Source organism: Arvicanthis niloticus, chromosome 9, assembly GCF_011762505.2.
Source record: "Arvicanthis niloticus isolate mArvNil1 chromosome 9, mArvNil1.pat.X, whole genome shotgun sequence".
NCBI lineage: Eukaryota > Metazoa > Chordata > Mammalia > Rodentia > Muridae > Arvicanthis > Arvicanthis niloticus.
Genome location: NC_047666.1, coordinates 68,606,815 through 68,630,175, shown reverse-complemented (window position 1 = coordinate 68,630,175; position 23,361 = coordinate 68,606,815). Strand labels below are relative to the sequence as shown.

At 39.0% G+C, this 23,361-nt stretch overlaps 1 protein-coding gene and 1 pseudogene across 2 annotated transcripts; both read left to right on the top strand.

The window, feature by feature from the left end:
• The first annotated feature begins 873 nt into the window (after positions 1–873).
• On the top strand, positions 874–22,478 carry LOC117714886 (killer cell lectin-like receptor 5). 2 transcript variants are annotated; one of them, XM_034511615.2, is made up of 8 exons: positions 877–1,109; positions 2,785–2,947; positions 4,403–4,492; positions 5,369–5,587; positions 9,933–10,072; positions 13,019–13,122; positions 21,329–21,484; positions 21,565–22,478. In XM_034511615.2, exons 2-8 carry the CDS (start codon positions 2,836–2,838, stop codon positions 21,581–21,583), a joined length of 840 nt encoding a protein of 279 aa, XP_034367506.1. In that variant the 5' UTR covers positions 877–1,109; positions 2,785–2,835; the 3' UTR covers positions 21,584–22,478. The 2 variants fall into 2 exon arrangements, 1 of the variants encoding a protein (XP_034367506.1); XR_013112674.1 differs by lacking the exon at positions 21,565–22,478 and having other exon boundaries at positions 874–1,109; positions 13,019–13,238; positions 21,329–21,412.
• Positions 6,523–7,720, top strand: LOC117714932 (polypyrimidine tract-binding protein 1 pseudogene; annotated as a pseudogene).
• Positions 22,479–23,361: the final 883 nt, after the last annotated feature.

Here is a 23,361-nt window from a genome sequence, read left to right as displayed (position 1 = left end):
ATTAACTGTCATGTGATTGTCTATATCAGAGTTCCTTAAATGTATATCTCCTTGAATTCCATGGCTTCATGCCTAATATGTCCTTCTTTGTATGTTCTAAAGTACATTCCATATAGTTTTTAAACTAATAACAACAAAATACTATAAAACAACTAGAATGTCCAGAAGTAGGGGGTTATCTAATTAATTGATGTTGTTTATAAGTGCTTAATATATAGCTTGAAAAAATCTCAAGGTCAATATTTATAAAATGAAGAAATACTTAGTATTTATTAGAAAAATATCTATAAGAAATAGTGCATATTGGTGTAGTGATGTACATCTATAATTCTGAAACAGAAAAGAATGAGGCCTGATGCCTGTGAGAGTGAGGTCCGTCTATGTCACATAGTAAGATACTACAACTATCTCAAACAAGAACAAGAATGAACAAACAAACAAACCAACCCCCTCCCCCAAAAGAACCAAACATAACCCAGGCCTGTGTCTGTAGCTCAGGGGAAGAACATTTACTGAGTATGCTCATTGTCTTAGATTTTTTTTTCAGCACCATAAAAATATCAGAGGCAAAACCATTCCTCATAAATAATGACATCAATGTTCAGAGCAAATATTATCTACGACTAAAAAGCTAGAAGAGTGTAAAGGAAGACTTCACCAGTGGAAATGTGAGTCCTTTAAAGGCATTTCTAGTACACACTTTGCTGCAATAAGCATAATTCAAAATCATGAAGTAACTTTAAAAAACCAGTAAAATAAAAGAAAATTTGCAACAGCCTATTACAAAACTAGGAGCAGAACAGCTTTGCTTCCTCCTTTTCCTAGTGGTTTTGCTAAGGACACTGGTTTTGCTCTGCAGGAGTGCTCATCTTCTCCATCTTCAAATATCAATTAAGGACATTTCTTTTGCAGCATCTGAAACCATATGTTGTTTCTCTCCTTTGCTCTCAGACTCATCTTCCATTAAGCAATTTCCTCTTTTCACTTTGGTAAGAGGAGGGGCAGAAAATCACGAGGTTGAGTATCGCTCAGAGGAAATAAACGCCAACTTTCCCCCCAACCGTGGCATCAATTCCCTCCACCAGAATCACTTCAGGATACAGAAACAGGTAACGATAGATGCTTTTATTGTTTTTCTATCAAATCATCAAGTTTATTCTAGAGAATTTCAGATGCTGTGACATGAGAGCCGGATTGATGGAGAAGCCCTGTTGGTTGTGTTAGATCAGCTTAACTCTGGCAGCTTGTGAAAACTGTTATTCTGCAGTAGTATTTCAGAATATGCTGTGACTTGTGTTGTGTGCTAAGAAATTAAGGTAGAAGGATCTATGGAGTTCATAATTCTTTAACTGGATCAAATGTTTATATATTATTCATTTGCATGATATCAAATTATAAGCCAGGTAAGATGGGTCAGTGTGTAAATGTACTTGCTACCCAACCCTGACTGAATATTTAAGTTTGATCCCTGGAACTCACGTGAAGGTGGAGAGGAAACTTTGTAAAATTGTCTTCTGGACACATGTACCTTGGCTTGAGCAAACCCATTCCAAGACCAATAATAAGAAACAACAACTTTGAAAAGAAATTCTGAAATTGAAGGATTCTTTTTATGTCAAAAAATAAGGCAAAAGATGAGTCACTTCAGAAATCTTCATAAATTAAAAAACTAGATACAATGTTATCAGTGAGTAGCTTGTTGCCCATATTATCTGCTGGCTCTCATCTCAGTTATTAATGTACCAGTAATGTTACTTACAAATACTTACTATTTACCAATACATTAATTTCTATTATCAGATTGTGTCTTTCATGGCATTAGCTCATGTATGTTGCATAGTGACAAAATTTATTTTCATATCACCTCCCATTGCAACATCATGTATGAGTGTATTATAAGTGGCATGATTATGTACATGGAATGATTTGAGATTAACACTTCACCTTGTATCCTCTATGCTTCTCTCTGCTGCTCTCATACTCTACCTGGCAATGACCCCTTTCTACTTTCCTGTTTGCTGCAGTTACTAAAGGTTACAAATTATATCTGAAGACTGAGCTAGGAGGCTCAGATGAGAGACAATATTCAGCATTTGTCTTTCTGGGTCTGTTTTAACCCACTCAGTATGATCTCTTTTTGGTTGAATCCACTTACAATGTTCACAAATGGAGAGGAATGTGTAGACTGTGGCTAAGTAGATAGGTCGGGCATCTCAGCTGATTGACACTTTGACCCAAGAGATATTTATGTGTCTTGGATCACCTGTAGTACTAACCTTCAAATATTCTATTGAAGGCAGTGTCTGGGAAGCTCTGAGACTCATATATAAATAAAAAGAATGAAAGAACAATTAATGTTCATCAAAGTGTATAACTAGTTTAAAGCAATTTTTATTTATTCCTAAAGTTTTGAATTTTGGTATCTGAGTATATTGTTTAAAAGTTTTTCAGTGACTTTTAGTGGTACCAATTTTGCCTAATATATTTATATGCTGAATATTTTGAAGAGGCTGTGTCAATATTAGAAGACAGTAAATTTTTAATTATTTCCATGTTTCTTAGCAATATTTCTGAGACCATTAGAAATATAAATGACTTTAAGAGAAATTGACAATGAGTTTTCACCTGTAATGGAAATTGGGTCAGTCCATGTCAGGGTGTTTGGATCATTAAGTGAGTTAGTCAGACCCCACCCATTCCCAACCCTCTGTATCATCATATCCAGTTACCTTCCTAAAGATGGACATTTTAACTTTTCTTTTTCTTTTTTTTTTTTTAAAACAGTAATCACCCCAGGCCCATTTAAACAGAGAACATACTTTACATACTCCCAAGATGAGTGAGCAGGAGGTCACTTACTCAACTGTGAGATTTCATAAGTCTTCAGGGTTGCAGAACCAAGGAAGGCCTGAGGAGACTCAACGGCCCAAAAAAGCTGCGCACAGAGGTAAGTGGTTTAAGTGTTTAAATTTACGTTTTAAAATGCATTTTAAACTTTTTAAAATTAGAAATATCTTACTAGCTTCTGTAGAAAACTATAATGTTCCATTTCCTCTGGGCTTGGTTATGCACAAGTGTGGGAGGGAAGAAAAGAGTGTTACTTGGAGGGTAATCATGTACAAAATGGCTCAAAACTAAAATTTTAAAAAAGAAAAAAATCATAACCCCACTTCTACCCTTTAGTTGTTAGCCAGTTACAAAAGAAGTCAGGGGGAGAGTAGAACATTAGTAATATGTAAGAAAAAAATTTCTTGAGAATCAAGAAATGAGAAACCGCCAGGCAGTGATGGCACACGCCTTTAATCTCAGCACTTGGGAGGCAGAGGCAGGTGGACTTCTGAGTTTGAGGCCAGCCTGGTCTACAGAGTGAGTTCCAGGACAGCCAGGGCTACACAGAGAAACCCTGTCTCAAAAAACAAAACAATAACAACAACAAAAAAAAACAAAGCAAAAACAAAACAAAACAAAAAAGCCCACCAAATGTTCTAGAGAAACAAAATCTTAAGGAAAAGAAACTTTTGCATTAGAAACAATATTTTCATTCTCGAAGACATTTTTTTAAATATCCCCAACATTTAATGCAACACGCAATAACAGTTGTCGATCAGAAGAGGAAGTTTCCTACTGGAAATGAAGTTGCAGATGAATGAAAGGGGGATGACAGGTTAGTGGGTGTAGGAATGAATTAACTTCATCGAGAGTTCCTGAAAACATCAAAGAATAATTTCATTTATTAACAAAAAGCAGAAATACCACTTTTTATTCTCGATTTTTTACTCTGTACACACTGTCATAGGTGTGCTCCAAGCTGAGATCCTTTTCTTCTTTGATGTAGTAGTAATCAAAGACAGGAGTTTCAGATTCCAAATGCCTTAGATAAACCAAAATGTTTAGTATTATGTAGAGCAAAATCAAACTTATAAGGAAAAAGAGCTAGTTGACTTATAGGCTCTTTCAAGGATGGGGATGTCTACAGATCAGGTCCAGAGCAGCTGTGGTTCCCTAACAGTTCTCAGTAAGTTACCTTTCCTGGTGGGCTGCAGTTTGGCATTTTGGACTTAGATTATATCTATGCCTCTAGTGCCCTCTGCAGAATGTAGTTTTGTTCCTGTAGACTTGGGTGAGGCCACATACCTGTTATCCAGAGTTTTCTAGTTTGACTCAGGAGGATTCACAATACCAGGCTCAGCCTGAAATAAGTTCAAAATTCTGTGAAACTTTACACGTAGAATTTCTACACTGGGTGTATTTTAGGTAGAAATCAGCAAACTTGAGAGCGCATTTTCAGTCTGTATCATTGACTTGTGTAAAATTTCCCATTGTTTTCATGCTATAAAAAAATTGTAGTTAGCTTTGAGATGTGCTCTTGTCATGGTTCTTGCTTTTTCTTTGTTTATTTAAGAGTGTTCAGTACCCTGGCAGCTCATTGTGACAGCTCTTGGAACCCTCTGTTTTCTTCTGCTGGTAACTGTTGCAGTGTTGGCAATACACAGTGAGTAACTGAGCTAAATCTTAGATCTTCTGCCTAAAGAATAGCTTCCAACATGAACTATGCAGTTACACATACTGTTCATTTTCCTGCCTACAATCAGGGAATGAGTCAGGATCTCTGGACTTACAATATTTTTTCCTGACAAACTGCAGTTCTGTTCTCTTTCATACTTAATCGATTAGCTCTCGGCTGTTGAGAGTTGTCCTGTTCTGTCACATTTTTGTTCATGTTCTTTCTGAGGGCTTGGTGATAGTCTACTTTCTGAACTCAAGTGATTGTGAAAATAATGCAAACATTTTTGTAGGAAACAGCTGTGCAGAGAATCCATAATCTTCTTTTCCTATTTCTTCAATGTATATTGAAGTCATGCTTAAGTAAAGGCTTCATTTGTACAGAGACATTAAAGGTTAAACATTATTGGATTCCTCCATATTAACAGAGGAAATAACTTCCAGGCTGGTCTAAAACATAGCTATATATGTGGATATATTGCATTCTGTATGCTCCAATAAGAATTGTGCCATTTTTAAACCATTTTTTTTTTTGGTTCAAATTTTTATGGTGTGTTTAGTATTCACTGAATGTATTACTTAGGTAATTATTTGTAAAATTCTGCTGTAAAAAAAGAAGTGATTGGAAGTTACTTCTGCCATAATTTTATTTAGATGTATTATTTATTTTACAGTCAACTTACCTTAGAGAAAAATTGATGTATCTTTTTCTATAGTGAGTTAATTAAAGTGCTAATTTGAATGTTAAGGTACAAATTATAGTAATGATATGTATTGGTCATCAGCATGAAGCTTTTTCTCTTATCTTAAAGTCAATATTTACTTTTTATAAGCATTTTTCTTACTATATTTGTGACTAATTTAGTTTTTCAGTGTATTCAACAAAAACCTGAACTGCAGGAACCTTTAAACCGCCTCCATAATTGCAGCACGATACAATGTGACACTGACTCAATGGAAGAACGGCTGAGAAATATGTGTGTAGAGTGTAGGAGAGGCAATGATCTTCTGAAATGCCCCAACAGGAAAGAGAACAGATGGTACATTGAAACCAAGGCCATTTTAAATTCCCCACAGTGCACAGGTATGAAGTGGGGGAGGACCATGAATACCGAATTTCATTATTATCTATTGTTTCTTCTCTGGAAGCTTTGAAGTCCAACCAGCAGCTTACGATGCTGATGATCTCTGGGTTAATTATTTGGGGGTTTCTTATTCCATGTAGGGCCTGGAAACCCAGAAATCCTTGTTTGGATTAGGGAAGTCTTAGAGTTTCTAGAAGTCAGGTTCTGTTTGGCACTCCTACTGCTCCCTGAGGATAGAATTACAAATCAGTACTCCTGAGAATTTTGATTGTTTGGGTCTACTGGAAAATCTGAGTCTCCAACTTTGTAGCTGACAGAACATGGAACTTTTTAGTAACAGTGTAATAGTTTATCAACTATTTATGCTCAAGTGGACTTAGAGCATTTACATGGATGCAGTTATAAAAAGAATTGTGTGTGTGTGTGTGTGTGTGTGTCTGTGTGTGTGTCTTCTATCTGACATGTTTTGAGAAAGTTGAACTGTGTGTAAAAAAGGAACCTCCCTGGAGCTGACAAGGGAGCTTCACCATGGTGTGCATACTTTGCAACTCTGTCAGTGACAAAGTGAATGAGGATGGAAAGATGAAAAGATCAAGTGTCACATGGAGCCTTTCTTACCCTTCAATGTGACTTGTCGTCTTTAACTGACACAGTTTATCAATCATCATTAAATATTTTTTCAGGATTTGGAGATATTAAAGAGCTCTCATATATAACCTCACCTCTCTGTGATACAGTAGGACAGGATGATTCTCATTATGTCAGGATTAATATATTCAAAACTGCTACATTATAAAATTTGTGACAGGGAAAAAAGCTCCAAAACAACCTTTGAAGTATTTCAGACCCATACAATTCGTTTTATGTCATTACTTTAAAATAACTTAGATTCCTGTGCCTCTGCTCCATCCCCCGTGGATCTCCTCTGTGTGCCATGAACGGCATCATCCCAGATAGCTGTTGGTACAAACTGGGGATCCAAGAAGTTCTCCATGTGTGTCAGAAGTGGCCCCTTCATCATGAGCAGGTCAGCCTCAGCAGCCAATGGAAATGATAGCAAGAAGTTCAAAGGTGACAACAGGAGCACAGGAGCTCCTTACAGAGTCATTCATGTCCGCAAGTTACCCAATGATGTCACTGAGAGGGAGGTCATCTTCTTGGGGCTGTCCTTTGGGAAGGTTACCAACCTCCCTGTGCTGAAGAGGAAGGACCAGGCCTTCATTGAAACGAAGCCAGAGGAGACTATTGTTAACTACTACACATCTGTGGTGCCAGTGCTTTGTAGACAGCCCACCTACATCCAGTTCTCCAACCACAAGGAGCTCAAAACCGACAGCTCACCCAACCAGGCACGAGCCTAGGCAGCCCTGCAGGCTGTGAACTCTGTCCAGTCTGGAAACCTGATCTTGGCAGCTTCCACTGCCGGTGGATGCAGGGATGGGAATGGCAGACCAGAGCCCAGTGCTCAGAATCATTGTGGAATACGTTTTCCATTCAGTGTCTCTGGACATGCTGCCTCAGATCTTCTTCAAGTTTGGCAGAGTCCTGAAGATCATCGCATTCACCAAGAAAAACCAGTTCCAGGCACTGCTGCAGTATGCTGACCCTGTGAGCATCCAGCAAGCCAAGCTGTTCCTGGATGGCCAGAATACCTACAGTGCCTCCTGCATGTGGCACATTGACTTCTCCAAGCTCACCAGTCTCAAGTCAAATACAACAATGACAAGAGCAGAGATTAAACTTGACCTAACCTACTTTCTGGAGACAGCCAGCCTTTACTGAACCTGACCACGACAGCAGCCTTTGGTGAATCCAGCATAATGTCAGCTTCTCCATATGCAGGAGCCAGGTTCCCTCCCACCTTTGCCATCCCTCAGGCCACAGGCCTCTCTGTCCCTAATGTCCATGGAGCCCTGACACCCATGACCCTTTACTACTGCAGAACTGGCAGGTGCTGGGAATTCTGTGTTTTTGGTCAGCAACCTGAACTTTGAGAGAGTCACACCTGAAGCCTCTTTATTCTCCTCAGCGTCTATGATGATGTACAATGGGTGAAGATAATGTTCAATCAGAAGTAGAGTGCGTTTGTGCAGGTGGCAGACAGCAGCCAGGCCACGTTTAAAAGCAGCTGAAGTGACTTTACAGATCAGAGATTTTATTTTTTTTAAAGAGAGATAAGTTTACTTGTTTTTTTAAAAAAATAAATCTAGTCTACTTTGGTTTGGCCACAGAGGCCCAGGAAGTCCCTGAACCATGCCTTGAGGGGCTCAGGCATGAGGCCACAGCAGTGTCCCAAACACACCTGCTTTCTGTGCCTTACTAACCAGGGTGGCTCACGCCCACACACTCACACTCTAAGACAACCAGTTGTCTCTAGACCTGCAGGTGATCCAGGTGGCCTATCTGTAGGCGCCCCAGTGCTATGCAAGAGCTGGGATCACTCAGCCCAGAGGGATCAGGCCGTCCTGAGCTGCCGAGGCTCATGTGACTTTTGTGTTCTATTCCATGTGCTCAGATACCTGTGCCTAGCAATATTTCCACTTGACCAAATACTCCAATTTTTTCCACTTATATGCAAGAGATATAGTTTTAAGTAACATTTTATAGCAGTGATACAATTGTATGTGTGTACTCTAAGCTTCTGTGTCCCCTGTGCTTCTTCCTTTCAGTGACCAAATTGCAGGTGGGCCCAGGCCAGGGCTGGAGAAAAAGCTCGGAGACCTGTGGTTTTCTACCTTCTCATTTTGGACCAAAGTTTTGCTTTCTTCCCATCTCTGACTATGTCCAGTTGAGGGTCAGACCTCTAGGCCTTAATGTCCCTCCCAGATGTCCACATTTATCCTAGACTGTTTTTGTGTGAGGGGTTCACTGCACCATGGTTCTGTGAAGGTCTTGGAAGGATGTAAATATTTATGATTTTATAACTATGGGGCTGAGGCAGTGCAGTTTTTTATGGTGACAGATGTATATTTTGGTAACAGCTACAAGCTCAGTATTGCCTGGGGCCAGCCCTGGTCACATCTGCCCCATCCCAAATGTTGTATTGGGGCAGGAGAGACTTTCCATTAAAGCAGTTTTATAAACTTTGCCTTGCCCTTCATTCTTAGCTGTAGGCCAGGCTGGACCTGGATTTAATAAACACCTGTGTCTTGCAAAAATAAATAAATAAATAATAAATAAATAATAAAGTAAGTTGATGGTCTATAAAGGGTATCATAATGATGCGGTTTTTAAGATTATGAGATTGAGGGTGGAGGATAATAAATTTCAGGAATGTATGGACATCCCAGCAAATTCCAGGACAGCTTGATCTGTCCTGGATAACTCTTTGATAACTCTTCACAGAAAATAACTCATTGATAACTCTTCACAGAAAAATGAAGGTTGGAGATAAATTTGTCAATAAAGCAGGGGCATTCATAGCACCTCATTAAAGAAAATATTCATATTGAGGTGATGTTGCTATACAAACTATTCAACTTGACACATTTGGGCATATGGCCACACTGAAGGCATCAACATTATTAGGAGAACAGACTATCAATATTGAAACACATCTCTTATGTCTCTTACTTCTCTTAAAGTAAGAGTATGTAATTCAGACTGTGGCACACTGTTAAGTGCACAGTAGTGAATGGACCAGTGTGGGTACAATACATTACTGCAGGTCTAGAATTCTGCCATCAGTTTAGCTGCCTGTGAGTAGCAAGTGCTCATTGCCTTTTCTCCAGCCTCTGGTATCTCACAAGCCTCTGCTTCATAGAGCTGGGCTGCTTTAGAAACCTTATCTTCCTAGAATCACAAGTGTGGTCCTAGGTGTGGTGTGTTTCAGTTTGCACAACATCCTCAAGTTCATCCTTGTTCATCACATACATCAGCATCTCTGGTAGGGTTTCAGTGCGAGACATGATGTCGCTCTCCAGCCCAGGGTGACTTAGAACTCACTGTATACCCAAGACTGGATTGGAATTCACCACATAGCCTAGACTTGGCCTTAAACAGTGATGACCCAACTGTCTCTCTCTTTGGAGTGCTCAGTTTATAGGCATAAGTCATCATGCTGTGCTGATTCATCTCACTTTAAAAGATAAATAGTATTCTTCTGTGTGTATGTTCTCCTGATTCATCCATAATTGACACATAAAATGTTTACTGTATTGCTACTGTTACTAAAAATGTTGCATAGATCAAGGGTGTGCAGGGGTCTCTGGGCATTAAAAAAAATCTCAATTTTTGAGACCTGTCAGATTTTACATTTTGTTGTACAACCTTAATAAATACATTGTTCTGGTAACAGAATACTAGAAAATAAAGTTAACCATTTATTTATCTTCTCTGCTGTAGGAAAAGGTGAAATACACTGGTTCTGCTATGGTATAAAATGTTATTATTTCATCAACAATGATAGAAAATGGAATGGATGTAAGCAGACCTGCCATAATTTCACCCTATCCCTTCTGAAGATTGATGATGAGGACGAACTGGTACTGTAGACACTAATTTTTCCCTTTTATTGTCTTAGTCTCTGTCTTTAATCCTGAATAATGAGCTACTAAATCCAGGTGTTTTTTTTTTTTTTTTTTCATTTGAATATGCTTTTCCTGTAACATGAACTAAACTGTAGGACACAGGTCTGTTAAGAGGAGACTCATAAATACAAAGACACTTCTGTCCTTCAGTCTCCTCCATTTCTTAGGAGTCTACAAGATAGTCCCTCAGAAAGCATGTCTTTCCCTGATGAAGTTTAACCCTTTGGTACAGCACATCCTGTGGTTGCCAGTTATTTATCTCCATAGATTACCAAATAAACTCCCTCTCTTTAGGGTTTACTCTTTGGAATCTGGAAGTGACACTACCTGAGATGAGTAATCAGATGACAACAGGGAAATTAGTTGATCATATGAGATCCATGGAATTAAATGGATTTCACAGTTACCCCATGGTGATTTTCACAGAACCTGCCAATAATCTATACTACATAGTATTCTAATGTTTAGTTTAAAAGAATTCTATGTTTAGAAATGGTAGTTAAAAGAAAACAAATTTCAAAGATTCTGACATTTCTTGTTTAAATTATTATTAATAAAGTTTCTTCAAATATGAAATTATACTTTTTGAGAGAAATGTTGGCAGGTCTACCTTGAAACTTTTGTTAATTACAAGATGGTACCATATTTATACATCAATTTAATACATGTTTAAACAACATCATAAAATGATTTTTAATGTCAAATAATTGTATAATATTCTATTTGATAATATAAACATGTCTTTAACATTTATTACTATTATTACTATTGTTATTTTTATTTTACTTATTTATTTTACGTCCAGATCACTGCCTTTCTCTTGGTCACTCCCTTCCATAATCCATATCTCATGTCCATCCACATATTCTCTAGGAGAGTGGGGGCTCTTTAGGTATCTCCTCACTCTGGCACATCAATTCTCCATGAGGCTAGTTGCATCCTCTCTTACTGGAGCCAGTCAAGGCAGCCCAGTTAGAAGAACATAACCCCTGTGCAGGCAACACATTTTGTGATAGTGCCTGTTCTAGTTGTTCAGGACCCACATGAAGACCAAACTTCACATGCACAGGGAAGCCTAGGTCCAGCCCCATACATGATATTTGTTTGGTGTTTTAGTCTCTGAGAGCCCCAAGTATCTAGGTTAGTTGATTCTGATAGATCTTCCTGTGGAGTTCCTATCCCTTGCAGGGCCCACAATCCTTCATCCTATTCATCCATGAGTCCCAAGCTCTGTTCATTGTTTGGTATGGGTGTCTGTATCTTTATGTGTCAGCTGCTATTTGGAGCTTCAGAGAGGACAACCATGCAAGACGCCCGTCTGCAAGCATAACAGAGTATGGTTAATCGGATCTGGGACTTGTGCTTTGCATAGGATTGGTCTCAAGTAGAGGCAGTTGTTTGTTGGCTCCTTTCTCATTTTTTTTTGCTCCATCTCCAACCTTTGCATTTCTTATAGACAGGATAAATTTTTGGTGGAAGGCTTTGTGGGTAGTTTGGTGTCCCTACTGCTTCCACAGGTTACTTTCATGGCCAAAGGAGGCTGCCTCCTCAGGCTCCATACCTCAATGCTGTGAGTCACAGCTAATGACACCCCTATTGATTCATGTGTACCTCCCCATCACTGTTCTCCATCTCATCCTGGAGATGTCCCCTGCCACCTTCCTCATAAGTTGCAGATATCCATTTATTCTCATGGCAATCAGAATATCTGTCCACCCCTTCCTACACCTGAACATGAACCCTCACTCTCCTCTGCATCCCTTCTCCTACTCAGTTTCTTCATCCATTTGCTTTCTATAACCATTCCATTCCCACTTCGAAGTGAAACTCAAGCATCCATGCTTGTGCCCTTCTTCCTGTCCAGCCTCCTTAAGTCTGTGGAGTGTAGCATAGGCATCCTGTATTTTATGGCTAATGTCTACTTATAAGTAATCCATGCCATGCGTGTTCTTTTGGGACTTGGTTACATCACTCAGGACAATCTTCTCAACTTTTATTCATTTGCCTTCAAAATTCATGATGTCTTTGTTTTTCATAGGTGAATAGTATTCCATTGTGTTGATGTACCACAAACTTTATTCATTCTTCATCTGAGGGACATCTAAGTTGTTTCCAGGTTCTGGCTATTAAAAATACAGCTGCTGTGAACATAATTGACCAAGTCACCTTGTAGGAATGTAGAGCATCTTTTGGCTTTATGCACAGAAGTGGTATAGCTGGTTATTGAGGTAGAATTATTGCCAATTTTTCTGAGTAATCACCAAACTGATTTCCAAGGTACAAGTTTCCACTTCCACCATCAATAGATGAATGGTCAGCTTACTGCAAATCCTTGCCAGCATATGCTATTATGTGAGTTTTTAATCTTAGCCATTCCTATTCATATAAGATAGTATCTCAGAGTTGTTTTGATTTGCATTTACCAGATGGCTAAGTACTTTCAACGTTTATTTATGTGCATCTTGGCCATTTGAGATTCCTCTGTTGAGAATTCTCTGTTTAGCTCAGGCATACAAAATGCAAGAGGAGAAATTGAATCATTAGTCAAAGAAAATGCTAAATCTAAGAAATTCCTGTCATAAGCAGGAAGATTGTGAGTTCAAGGGCAGCCTTGGTTACATAGTGAGACTTGTTCTAAGAACACAGTCACAAATCGTGTCATAATCCCAGTATCTCAGGACATCTGCCGTTTTTATTTTAAATAATTTAGTGAACTGACATAGTTTTGATATAAATGTGCTACTAGTATAAAGTCAATCTAGTAAATGAACATGGTGGGACAGAGCAGTGGGAGGACAGGACAGCAGGGAATGACACAGGAATGTTGGGAACTTTTCCTGCTTGTTTTCTCTAATCAAACAGATAAAAATTTCAACATAAGGTGTGTTGTTTCCCTTACAGAGGCTACTCAAGTGCCAGATTATTCAAGACAGTTACTGGATTGGACTGAAATATGATCCTAAAATAAAGGAATGGGCATGGATTGAAAATGACACATCTAAACTGTGAGAGTTTCCAGAACCCTTCAGACTCTAATACTGGTGTAGGAATTGGGAGGATTGTGTTCAAAGGCTTTTCTCTCATTTCACATGGCTTTCCTCATTTTCTATGGAGCTCTCTGGTAAGGACAAGTTACATAAGGCAGTCTCTGAGCAAGTGTTACAAAGAGAAGATGTATGGTTGAGGGACTGACCAAAAGTGGCTTAATATTCCATACATCTCAGGGCTGTGTCTTCTAAGTTGTGAAGGGCACTAGGAAGTCTACAACTTGTGATGGTGTGAAGTGATTAAATTATCATGACAGATACAATGAGTGAGTCTCTCAGACATTTATGTGACTTTTTTTTTTACTATTGTTAGCTTATATAATTGTTGGCTATTTATAAATATGAGAACATGTTTATAAACACATACATGTGTATGTCTACCATCTATTTCAAGGTGTATTGTTGTGTTAATCTCAATTTTTGTTTATTCATTATCTGGTAGAAAACTGTTCACTGATTATCTTTATTAATAATATATATTTTTTCTTGACTATTTCATATACATAAAATAATATGTAAACATATCATTCCTTAGTACTACTAAAAGCTGTAATATATATTCCACTAACTCATGTCTTTGTAACTAACTGTCCATATGTGCGTGGTTGTAGGTTATCCACTGGAACTAGGAAACCTAGCAGTGGCCACACCCTTAATAAAGAATTGAATCTTCCTTTTCCAGGAGCTGTCACCTAAAATAGTTTATTTCTTAAGAAGAAATAATCTTTGCAGAAATTTCATCTTGTCCCGAGCCTACATTTCACAGAGCTCTTTCCCTTCTCTGGTTTTTACATTCTTTCTATGTCCTCTTCCATGCTCTTCCTTGAGTCTTGCTGGTGGTATGGATGTGTAGACATTGATGTAGATATCACCATTAGGGATGATCATATAAGCACTTCTAAGCATATTGACCAATTCTGCCTCTCTGCGAGGACTATGGCCCACTTTATAAAGAAGCTTCTCTGATTGAGGTTGAGAGCAGCATAGGTCTAGGCTATAACTATAAATGTTATGAATGCATTTTAAACCGGGCAGTGGTGGTTTGCGCCTTTAATCCCAACACTTTGGAGGTGGAGGCAAGCAGATTTCTGGGTTTGAGGCCAGCCTGATCTACAGAATGAGTTCTAGGACAGCCAGGACTACACAGAGAAACCCTGTCTCGAAAAACCAGAAAAAAAAAAAAAAAAAAAAAAAAAAAAAAAAAAAAAAAAAAAAAAAAAACCAACCCAAAAAGAATGCATTTTAACCCCTGACCACTTAGCAGAATGATTGTAGCCAAGTTCCAATCTAGGGAGTGTAACATTCCCATTCTTGGATTTGGATTTGGATTATAACACCAAACATTATTCCCACATAACAAAAGCCTCAGTTCCAATAAGAAAGCATATATTTATACTAAAACATACATTGCCTAGAAAATCAGTATTGTAGTATGCACCTTCAAGTGCCAGATAGAACTACTCATATCTTTTCTCCCCTGCAACCAGCCAAACGTCTACTAAGACTTTGAAAGCCATATATCCTGTGGTGTTGTAGGTGTGTGATCTTGAGATCTTGAGATTGACATCTCTGTGTTGTGTTTTTTATTATTTCTTGCATTTATTCCTTTTTGGTGTGCTTGCTTCTTTTTTTCTAGAGTTTTCATGTGTGATTTTAAATTGTTGGTAAGAGAAAATTTTAAATTACTTATGAAGGCACTTAGTGCCATGACATTCCTGGAGCACTTTTGATCCAGATGTTCAGAAACATTCGCTATGAAAAGCTTAGGCCAGACATGGTGGTACACATCTTTAATCCCAGGACACAAAGGCAAGCAGATGTTGGAGTTCAATACCAGCCAAGGACAGAGCAAGTTCTAGGTGTAGCAAAGCTTAAATCCAGGCATGGTGGTACATGCTTTTAATCTCAGCATTCAGAGGGCAGAGCCATGCAGATTTCTGAGTTCAAGGTCAATCTTCAGAGCAAGTTTCAGGACAGCTAATATTAGTCAGTGAGGGAGTTGGAAAAGAGAAAGCTTGTAAGTAAGGGGGTAGGGCATGTTCCAACCCCAGCAAGTAGTAGAACTGGGCAGCTTCAATTATAAGGTTATGGCTGTAAAGTGTAAAAAGATGCTAATTAGCTCAACCTAAGATATTAGAGGTGATTAAGAAGAGACCAGCATCATTGAGGTAAAATCTGCTGGGAAGTGTTTTCTGAGAGCACAGAGAAGCTGTGTTCTAGAGATAGCCAAGGTTGTACCTCATGCTTCAGCTGAACTTGCAAATGTGTAAGAATCACCCAAGTATTTCTGGGTTTGAAAACATGAAGGAATCAAGGAGAGGAGCTGAGGCTTGGCACAGTGAGAGGCCAGGGAGGGCCATTGATGAGAGTGCAGCCTCAGTTGCACTTGATGGTTTTGGTAGTGCAAAGAATATGAGACTTGGCTCCACAGAAGGAGACTATGATGAGAAGCTTTTGGTGAAGCCTAGTTGCAATGAGAAATCCCAGTGTGTTAGTAGTGCCAGTACTATGGGATCATCAGCAGGAAGAGCAGTAGACTTGGAGTGGAGTCAACCAGAGCCTAGAGTGCTACAGATGGCAGAGCTGGAGAAGTGACCCAAGACATTTTAAGAAGTCCAGAAGATCATGTGTGGATCCCAGGCATTGGAACAGAAAGCTGTGATGTTGAAGACATGTTGTACCTTGGAGATATCAAGATGTTAGAGATGCAAGATCCATAGGATATCTGCTGAGGAAAACTGCTAACAGGGAGTGGAACCAGCCCAGGGGAAAGTTTGTTGTAGTCAACAAAGATGAAAAAGGAGTAAGATATCTGAAGAATATATTGATATCAGACATGTAGATGCAGAGTTTGGAGCTGTCTAGATGGTTTCATGTAATGATTTAGTCCAGTATTTCCTCAGTTTGGAGTTTTGAATGGTATTACATATCCTGTGATGTAGGAGGTATGTGATCTGCTACTTGATTTTGTTTTATTGGGGATTATCTTTAAGGGATTCAGTCTCAGAAAAGACTTTGAACATTGAACTTTTAACATTGTAGAGACTACTATAGGCTATAGGGACTTTTGAACTTGGACTAAATGCATTTTGCATTAAGTTATGTTTAGGTATGTCTCCCTTAGACTGATGTGAACAAACCCATGGAAGTCAGGGAGTGAAATAAGATAGTTTGAATATAATTGGCTCAGGGAGTGGTACTTTAAAGAAGTATGGCCATTTTGGGATAATTTTGGTTTTGTTAGAGAAAATGTGTCACTGTGGGGGCAAATTTTCAGACCCTTCTCCTATCTATGTTAAAGCCAATCTTCTCTTGTTTGCCTCTGAATCAAGATGTAAAATTTTCATCTTCTTCTCCAGTCCCCCATATGCCTGGATGCTGCCATGCTTCTTCCTTGAAAATTGCCTGAACTTCTTAACTGAAAGCCAGTCCCAATTAAATGTTGTCTCTTATAAGCAGAACCTTGATCATGGTGTCTGTTCACAGCAATGAAACTCTAACTAAGACACCAAGCTCTATGCAATAAACATAAATAATTTATAATACAATTTTGCAACATGACTATGTAACAGAAGATTCTGCCCTAGGTTTCATGATCTCTCCAATCATGGTCTTTCAATTTGATTAGAATTTAAAACATGACTTCGCTCATGTGCTAAATGATTCACACGCAGCAACAAAGCAATTAGTTATTCACTAACAATGGTACCAATGAGCATATCTTGTTTAGCATGTATGTAGCTAGGCATTGTAGAAGTAAAGCCTTTGATATCTTTTGTTCTCCCAGCAGCCTGCAATGTACATTTGACCCTTTGAAATGTAGCCAAAAATGTTTCCTGATTGATTTTACACTAAAGCTCTATGTCCTGATGTCACAGTGTGTTATATCTTCAGGAATAGGGTGTTACCATGTAGTTATGGTGAATAATCAAGTGTAGAGGCATTAGCAACTCAGAGATCTACCTGCCTCTCCCCCAAAATGCTAGAACTAAAGGTGTGCATCACCACCACACCCAGCTCTGTTTTGATTATTTAGTTACATTTTTTCATAGAATATATTTTGTTCAGGTTTTTCAACCCCATAATTTCAAGATCCTCCCCAACTTTCATTTACAACCAATTTGATGTTCCTTTCATATACATCTTCTCTCTCTCTCTCTCTCTCTCTCTCTCTCTCTCTCTCTCTCTCTGTCTCTCAGCACATCTTGGCATCAGCGATGTTGTGGGGGTTTGGTGTTCAGTGATGGGATAGATCACAAAGTGGGAAGGTCTCTGAACGTCCTTTGCTTTAGTTTCTTCTCTATTTTTGTCACCGAATTTTGGGTTAAAAATTTTGATATGGGGGTGGCCCTTTCCCTTAACTGGGGTTATATCTATCTACTAGAAGTGGTGTCTTCCGGTTCTATCTGAAGTGTTTACAAAAAGATAAAGAGATAAAGACAGTATGTTCTGTGGGTGTGGAGAGAGGTATGGGGAAGGGGATGTCTCAGTGGGCCCATGTAGAGGCATCTCTTCCCGTGAGGGACCAGCCACACACCAGTATAGTATAGAATAGAGTTTATTGAGGGCATGGGGAGGGGAACCAGGAGGATAGTAGAGGCAGAAGGAGAGAGAGAGAGAGAGAGAGAGAGAGAGAGAGAGAGAGAGAGAGAGAGAGAGAGGCAGAGGAGTAGAGAATTAGAAGCAGGCCATGACCATGTGTAGAGAGAGAAAGAGGGAGGAGGGACAGAGAAGCAAGAGAGTAAGAGAGAGAGAGGGTAAGAGATTAAGAGATTAAGAGAGTGAGGAGGGGGCAAACAGCCACTTTTATAGTGGGCCAGGCCTACCTGGCAATTGCCAGGTAACTGTGGGGAGGAGCATACCTGGCTGTTGCCAGGTAACTGTGGAGGTGGAGTTTAGACAGAATACTAACACTATCTCTCTGCTGTTGGGTATTTCAGCTAATGCCATCCCCATTGGGTCCTGGAATCCTATGTCATTCCTGGTCTTTGGAACTTCCTAGTTGTTCCCCGTGTTCCTCACCCCGACTGCCACATATGTCTGTTCATTCTCTTGGCTCTCTGGAAAACTCTTCTGTCTCTTCCCATACCTGGTCCTTTCTCATTCTCCCTCCCATCACCCACCTAGGTTCCTCTCATCCTTAGTCTCTCTTAATTATTTTGTTCCCCCTTCCAAGTAGGTTTGATGCCTCCACACTTTGGCTTTCCTTGATTTAAGCTTCATATGGTCTATGAGTTGTATCCTGGGTATCTTGAATTCTTGGGCTAATATCTACTTGTCAATGATTACATAACATGTATATCCTTTTAGGCTGGATTACATCAATCAGGATGAAATTTTCTAGTTCCATCCATTTGCTTACAAATTAGTAAAGTCACTGTATTTAATAGTTAAGTTCCATTCCATTGTGAAAGTATACTAGATTTTCTGTATCTATTCTTACATTGAGGTACATCTGGGTACCAGCTTTGGCTATTATAAATAAGGCTCCTATGAAGACAGTAGAACATATGTCTTTGTTATATGTTGGAGCATCTTTTGGGTATATCCCCAGTAGTGGTATAGCTGGGTCTTCACATAGCTGATAACATTTGGAGTGAGGCACTAGAAGACTAGATTACACCGTCATACAGGTTAAAAGATCTTTATAGACCTTGACTATGCTACAGAACTGTTCCCCAGTGGTGGTGATGTTACTAGGGCCAGACCTGAGTCTTCAGTAAGGAAGCCTGTTTTTCAGAATTTTTTGTGGCTTCTGCAACCATTTTCTCCAATGGAAAGATGCATAAATTTGGATACTTTTTACAATGTCAGCTTCTAATGAACCCAGTGAGCAGCTGTGAGCCTAACTTGTGTTTCTTGGGTAGAGGTGTAAGTAGGCATCACTATGAGAGATAAAATCAAGAGGTCATGATTCAGACTTTGTGCTTCTTGTGTATCTGTGAATAGCTAGTATCTGCCAGATCCTTTTCCTCTTTGCCCATGTTCGTCGCAATCCTCTATTGACTGCACTTATCACATATCATGGCTGGCTAATGTGTACATTTATTCCTACTGCATTCTGCATTTTACTTGTTATGTATATGATTCATAGGCTACTTGGTCATTTGTCTTTCTGTTGTTTCCTATGGTAAATCTGAATAGTCTGTTTTCCCAAACTATATCTATGGCTTAATAAATGTTGTCTTTGCCGGGCGGTGGTGGCGCACGCCTTTAATCCCAGCACTTGGGAGGCAGAGGCAGGCGGATTTCTGAGTTCGAGGCCAGCCTGGTCTACAGAGTGAGTTCCAGGATAGCCAGGGCTACACAGAGAAACCCTGTATCTAAAAACCAAAAAAAAAAAAAAAAAAAAAAAAAAAGTTGTCTTCTCTTGAAGGTTTTCTCTTTTTCTTCTAAGTTCTGTAGATTTCATCCTGGCTTCATCTTCTTTGATACATATTGCCAGCTTGGTTCAAACTCACTTGATCAAGCCAGCCTTGAAATCCTGATTCCCCTGCCTCTGCCTCCCAAATGCTGAAGCTACAGTTGTGCACCCCTGCATCTTTCCATGTTAATTATTTAGGTTTTGAAGGATCATTTCTATAGATGCCCTATTCATCTTGCCATGCCTATTAGGAGAAAGACTGGCTGCCTCACTCGGCTAATCCTTTAGAAATCTCACCTCAATTGAACTCTAAACTGTATAGGAAGCATCATCATTCCCTTTCACAAATATATTGAATAAAGTTTTAATTTTTGTTAATATTTGATCAGGTTCTTGTTCAAAAGCCCATTTTGAACTGGTTTGTAATCCTAGGCATTCAGACACCCACAACCTTATCACCCGCTTTTACTCCCAAATGATGAGTGCATATGTATGTATCACCTCTTTTTTGTTCTATTTTCTAGTTAACTTTTAAAATTATTTTTCACAGTAAGGTAGTTGGGGCACCGAATACACCAAACAGCAGAGATTGCACTTGTATTGAATGCAGGGAAGTCAGTCAGTCACCATGTTTCAGTGATGACCTGTTAGCTCTGAGGTTGGGAAGACAAAAGGAAAACAACCAAATTGTATACACAAACAATTGTTTGTCACTGAATCAATTATCTCCTTTTTCTCTTTAAAAGCCAGGCATATGAGACTTTGTACTGGGTGCCACATACATTTATTTCTTCCTTTCAATCTGTCATCATAGCACAAAATACCATACACAAACTGTGGGGTGGTGGGCTGTGAAAAGCAGTGGGGTGCTTAGTTGAGCATGAGCTTGGAACCCCTGACCATTATTGGACAGCAGGAGTTTGGCTCTGCTCCTGGGCCCTGGTTCTTTTCATTTAGCTTCAGCCCTCCACAAGCACTCCCAAGGAAAGGTCTATGGTCAACAGTCATGAGAAACAGACCTCAGGCCCTAGAGAGATTTACATATTAATGAGGTACCTGAAGGCCAGAGGGTGGAGCCAATTGAACATTCTCCCCCAGCCCCTTCCCCTCTCTCCTTCCCTATCTAACTCAGGTCTGCCCTGGGTTTGAGGGGTGTGCATCCAGATCCATCCACCATCTGCCATGACATTAAAGCCTGTAAAAACCCATGGATTTTCTCATGTCATTGGAGCCCGTACCATGAGGAACCATGGAGCCACAGGAGCTCTGCCTAACTTCCCCCTGAAGGAACCCTCAGCATTCCCAGCAGCCTTACCCACAACAAACAAGTTCAGTAAAAAATTATCCCTTATTATTTGAGTAATGCTGAAAAATAATTCTTCTTGGTGAACAAAATTAATGGTATGGACAGGAAAATGCACTGACACAATCGGAGATAATTTCTATGTTTATTTTTTACTGTTTTTGTATTTTTGTGTGGATTTATGTGCATGCACATGCACAGATCACAGCTCATGAGTGGACAGCTTAAAGAAGTTAGTTGTCTTCTTTAATTGGACATCATCTGAAGGCTCAACTCACACAGTCAGGTTTGGTGTCAACAGTCTCAACCTACAGAAGTCACTGGTCTAAGACCATATTTTAGGAGTTTAGGAAAAATAAATATATTTTAGTGATACATATTTAGTTAATTCCATATTCTATACATTTTTGTCAATAAAGTTAGTTTCAAACATCTTGGCCTTCAACAATATAACCTTCAAATTTTAACAACTGCCTATTATACTTTTTGTTTTATAGTGACTTGGTGGCAATGAAATCAGAGAGGAAAACAGGAGACTGTGCATTTTTCAGTATGACAGGTATACATAATGATGACTGTGGTAGAAGACATCCCTGTATCTGTGAAAAGAGAATGGACAAAGTCCCTGAATCAGTATGCAGTGTGAAGGAAAGGTAAAAATGGAAGGTTATCTTCTGTGTTTGTTTCATGTGATGATTTGTGACTAGGTACCAACTGAAAGTTTCAATCACAGGTCTCAGTCTGCTGTGTGAACAGAGAGATGAGCTGTAAAGGGAAGAAATGTTCTTCTGAACTCTGGCTTAATGGAGAAGAAGTCATATTCTTTTCTGGCTCATGGAACAGCTTGTATATGGAGAATGGACACCCTTTGCTCCAAGACCCTAACAAGTCACTCACATTGTCTCCTGACTGACACAGAGAACCACATAGAAAACACCATACATAATGTACATATCACATAGTCATTAGGATATTTCTGTATCCTATGGCTTTGATCGCACAATTAATGTCTAATTTGCTGTTGTGGCTTTTTAAGTGTTGCTTAGTTACTATTTGGTATTTTTGGATGTAGAAAAATTTGGTATTTTTAAAAAGCATTTGGGATGAGGAACTGTGGGAGGTAGGACTGAGGGGGGACAATGACTGGACTGTAAATAAATAAAAGAATTTTAAAAAGTTTTGTTTGCTGTAAAAATATAATTTCAGACTTTAAAACTCATTGCCATGACTACTTTATGAAACTCACAGAATCTTTCATAGTCCACGTCTGTTCTTATTTTCTCTCTGTCTCTCTCTGCTTTATTTGATGGGAAGACGTAAGCCCATAGATACAGTAACATTTATTGAAGCCAGTGAGATATAGTGGCTCAGACTTACAAACATTCTACATACATGAATTGGAGGGCATCATAAGCTACATGTAAATTTGAACATCATTTTCTATAGAATGAGACTTTGTCTCATGAATCCTAACAATGACAGTTTAGTAATAATAATATCAATTGTTTATAAACATTTTTCTAGGGAGAAGCAATTTCTTTCAAAGCATAATACTACAATGATAAAACTCAACAAATTTATTATGGATTAATTAGTATGCTCTATTCCATGATTCACATTCATGTGTGTTAGTTTTCTGGACAATGTTAGTATGTCCTAAGTGTCAGTATCATGCTGTGCACTTACTCATAATGTCCTTGTGGCCTTCAATTTCAAAATGCTTGACTTGCAGTTTCTTTTTTTGTTTTAATTATGAAGCTGGAGTATCTACAGTGAGTCATTAGAAGTAAAATTTGTATCAAATAAGCCATTTCAACCTACAGCCTCTACAACTGCCATTGTGCTAAGTAGTTTTATGTTCATTTGACACAAAATAGAATCATATCTTAGGACAGAATCTCAATTCAGAAAGTACCTTAATGAGATCTGGCTGTAGTAGGTAAGCCTGTAGTTATTTTCTTAACTAGCAATTGATGTGTGAGGGCCAGTCAGATTGTGGGTGCCACCATTGGGCTTGTGGTCAAGGATACTCTAATAAAGAAGGCTGAGTGCTGGGGAGTAGACCAATGATCAGCACACTTTCTAGACGTCTGCAGCAGCTTCTGCCTCATGGTTCCTGTCAGGTTTGAGTTTCTGTCTTGATTTCCTTCAGTGATAGACTGTAATGTGGAAATGTAAACACAACAATCCCTCTCCTTTCCAAGTTACTTTCACCATGGTCTTTCATCACAAGAAAAACACAGACTAAGAGAGCCATCAAGCCCTAACATGAAACTGTTTTATTTTCCAAAGTACCTTTCTGCTCCCTCTCCTCCCTAGCAGGCCCTAGGCAGGGATACATATGCTGTCTTGTAGTCTAAATTATTATGGCCTAGTTCAGAGTGTAGTATACTATGCAAGTTTTTGTATTTGATTCCATTTTCTCTGTATATCTTTTTACTACTGATTTTCAGATAACTTATACTTTTTTCGCAAACCAGTGGTTAATTTTTTTTTGTTATCCAGAACTTTCTGTTACACAAATCACCAT

What these genes read in the sequence shown, in the direction of transcription:
- LOC117714886 (XM_034511615.2), top strand. Translation starts at nt 2,836, where the DNA reads ATGAGTGAGCAGGAGGTCACTTACTCAACTGTGAGATTTCATAAGTCT. An exon ending in TTGATGATGAGGACGAACTG is followed by an intron (nt 10,073 to 13,018) that starts GTACTGTAGACA and finishes TTTCCCTTACAG; the next exon opens with AGGCTACTCAAGTGCCAGAT. An exon ending in GAAAATGACACATCTAAACT is followed by an intron (nt 13,123 to 21,328) that starts GTGAGAGTTTCC and finishes TTTGTTTTATAG; the next exon opens with TGACTTGGTGGCAATGAAAT.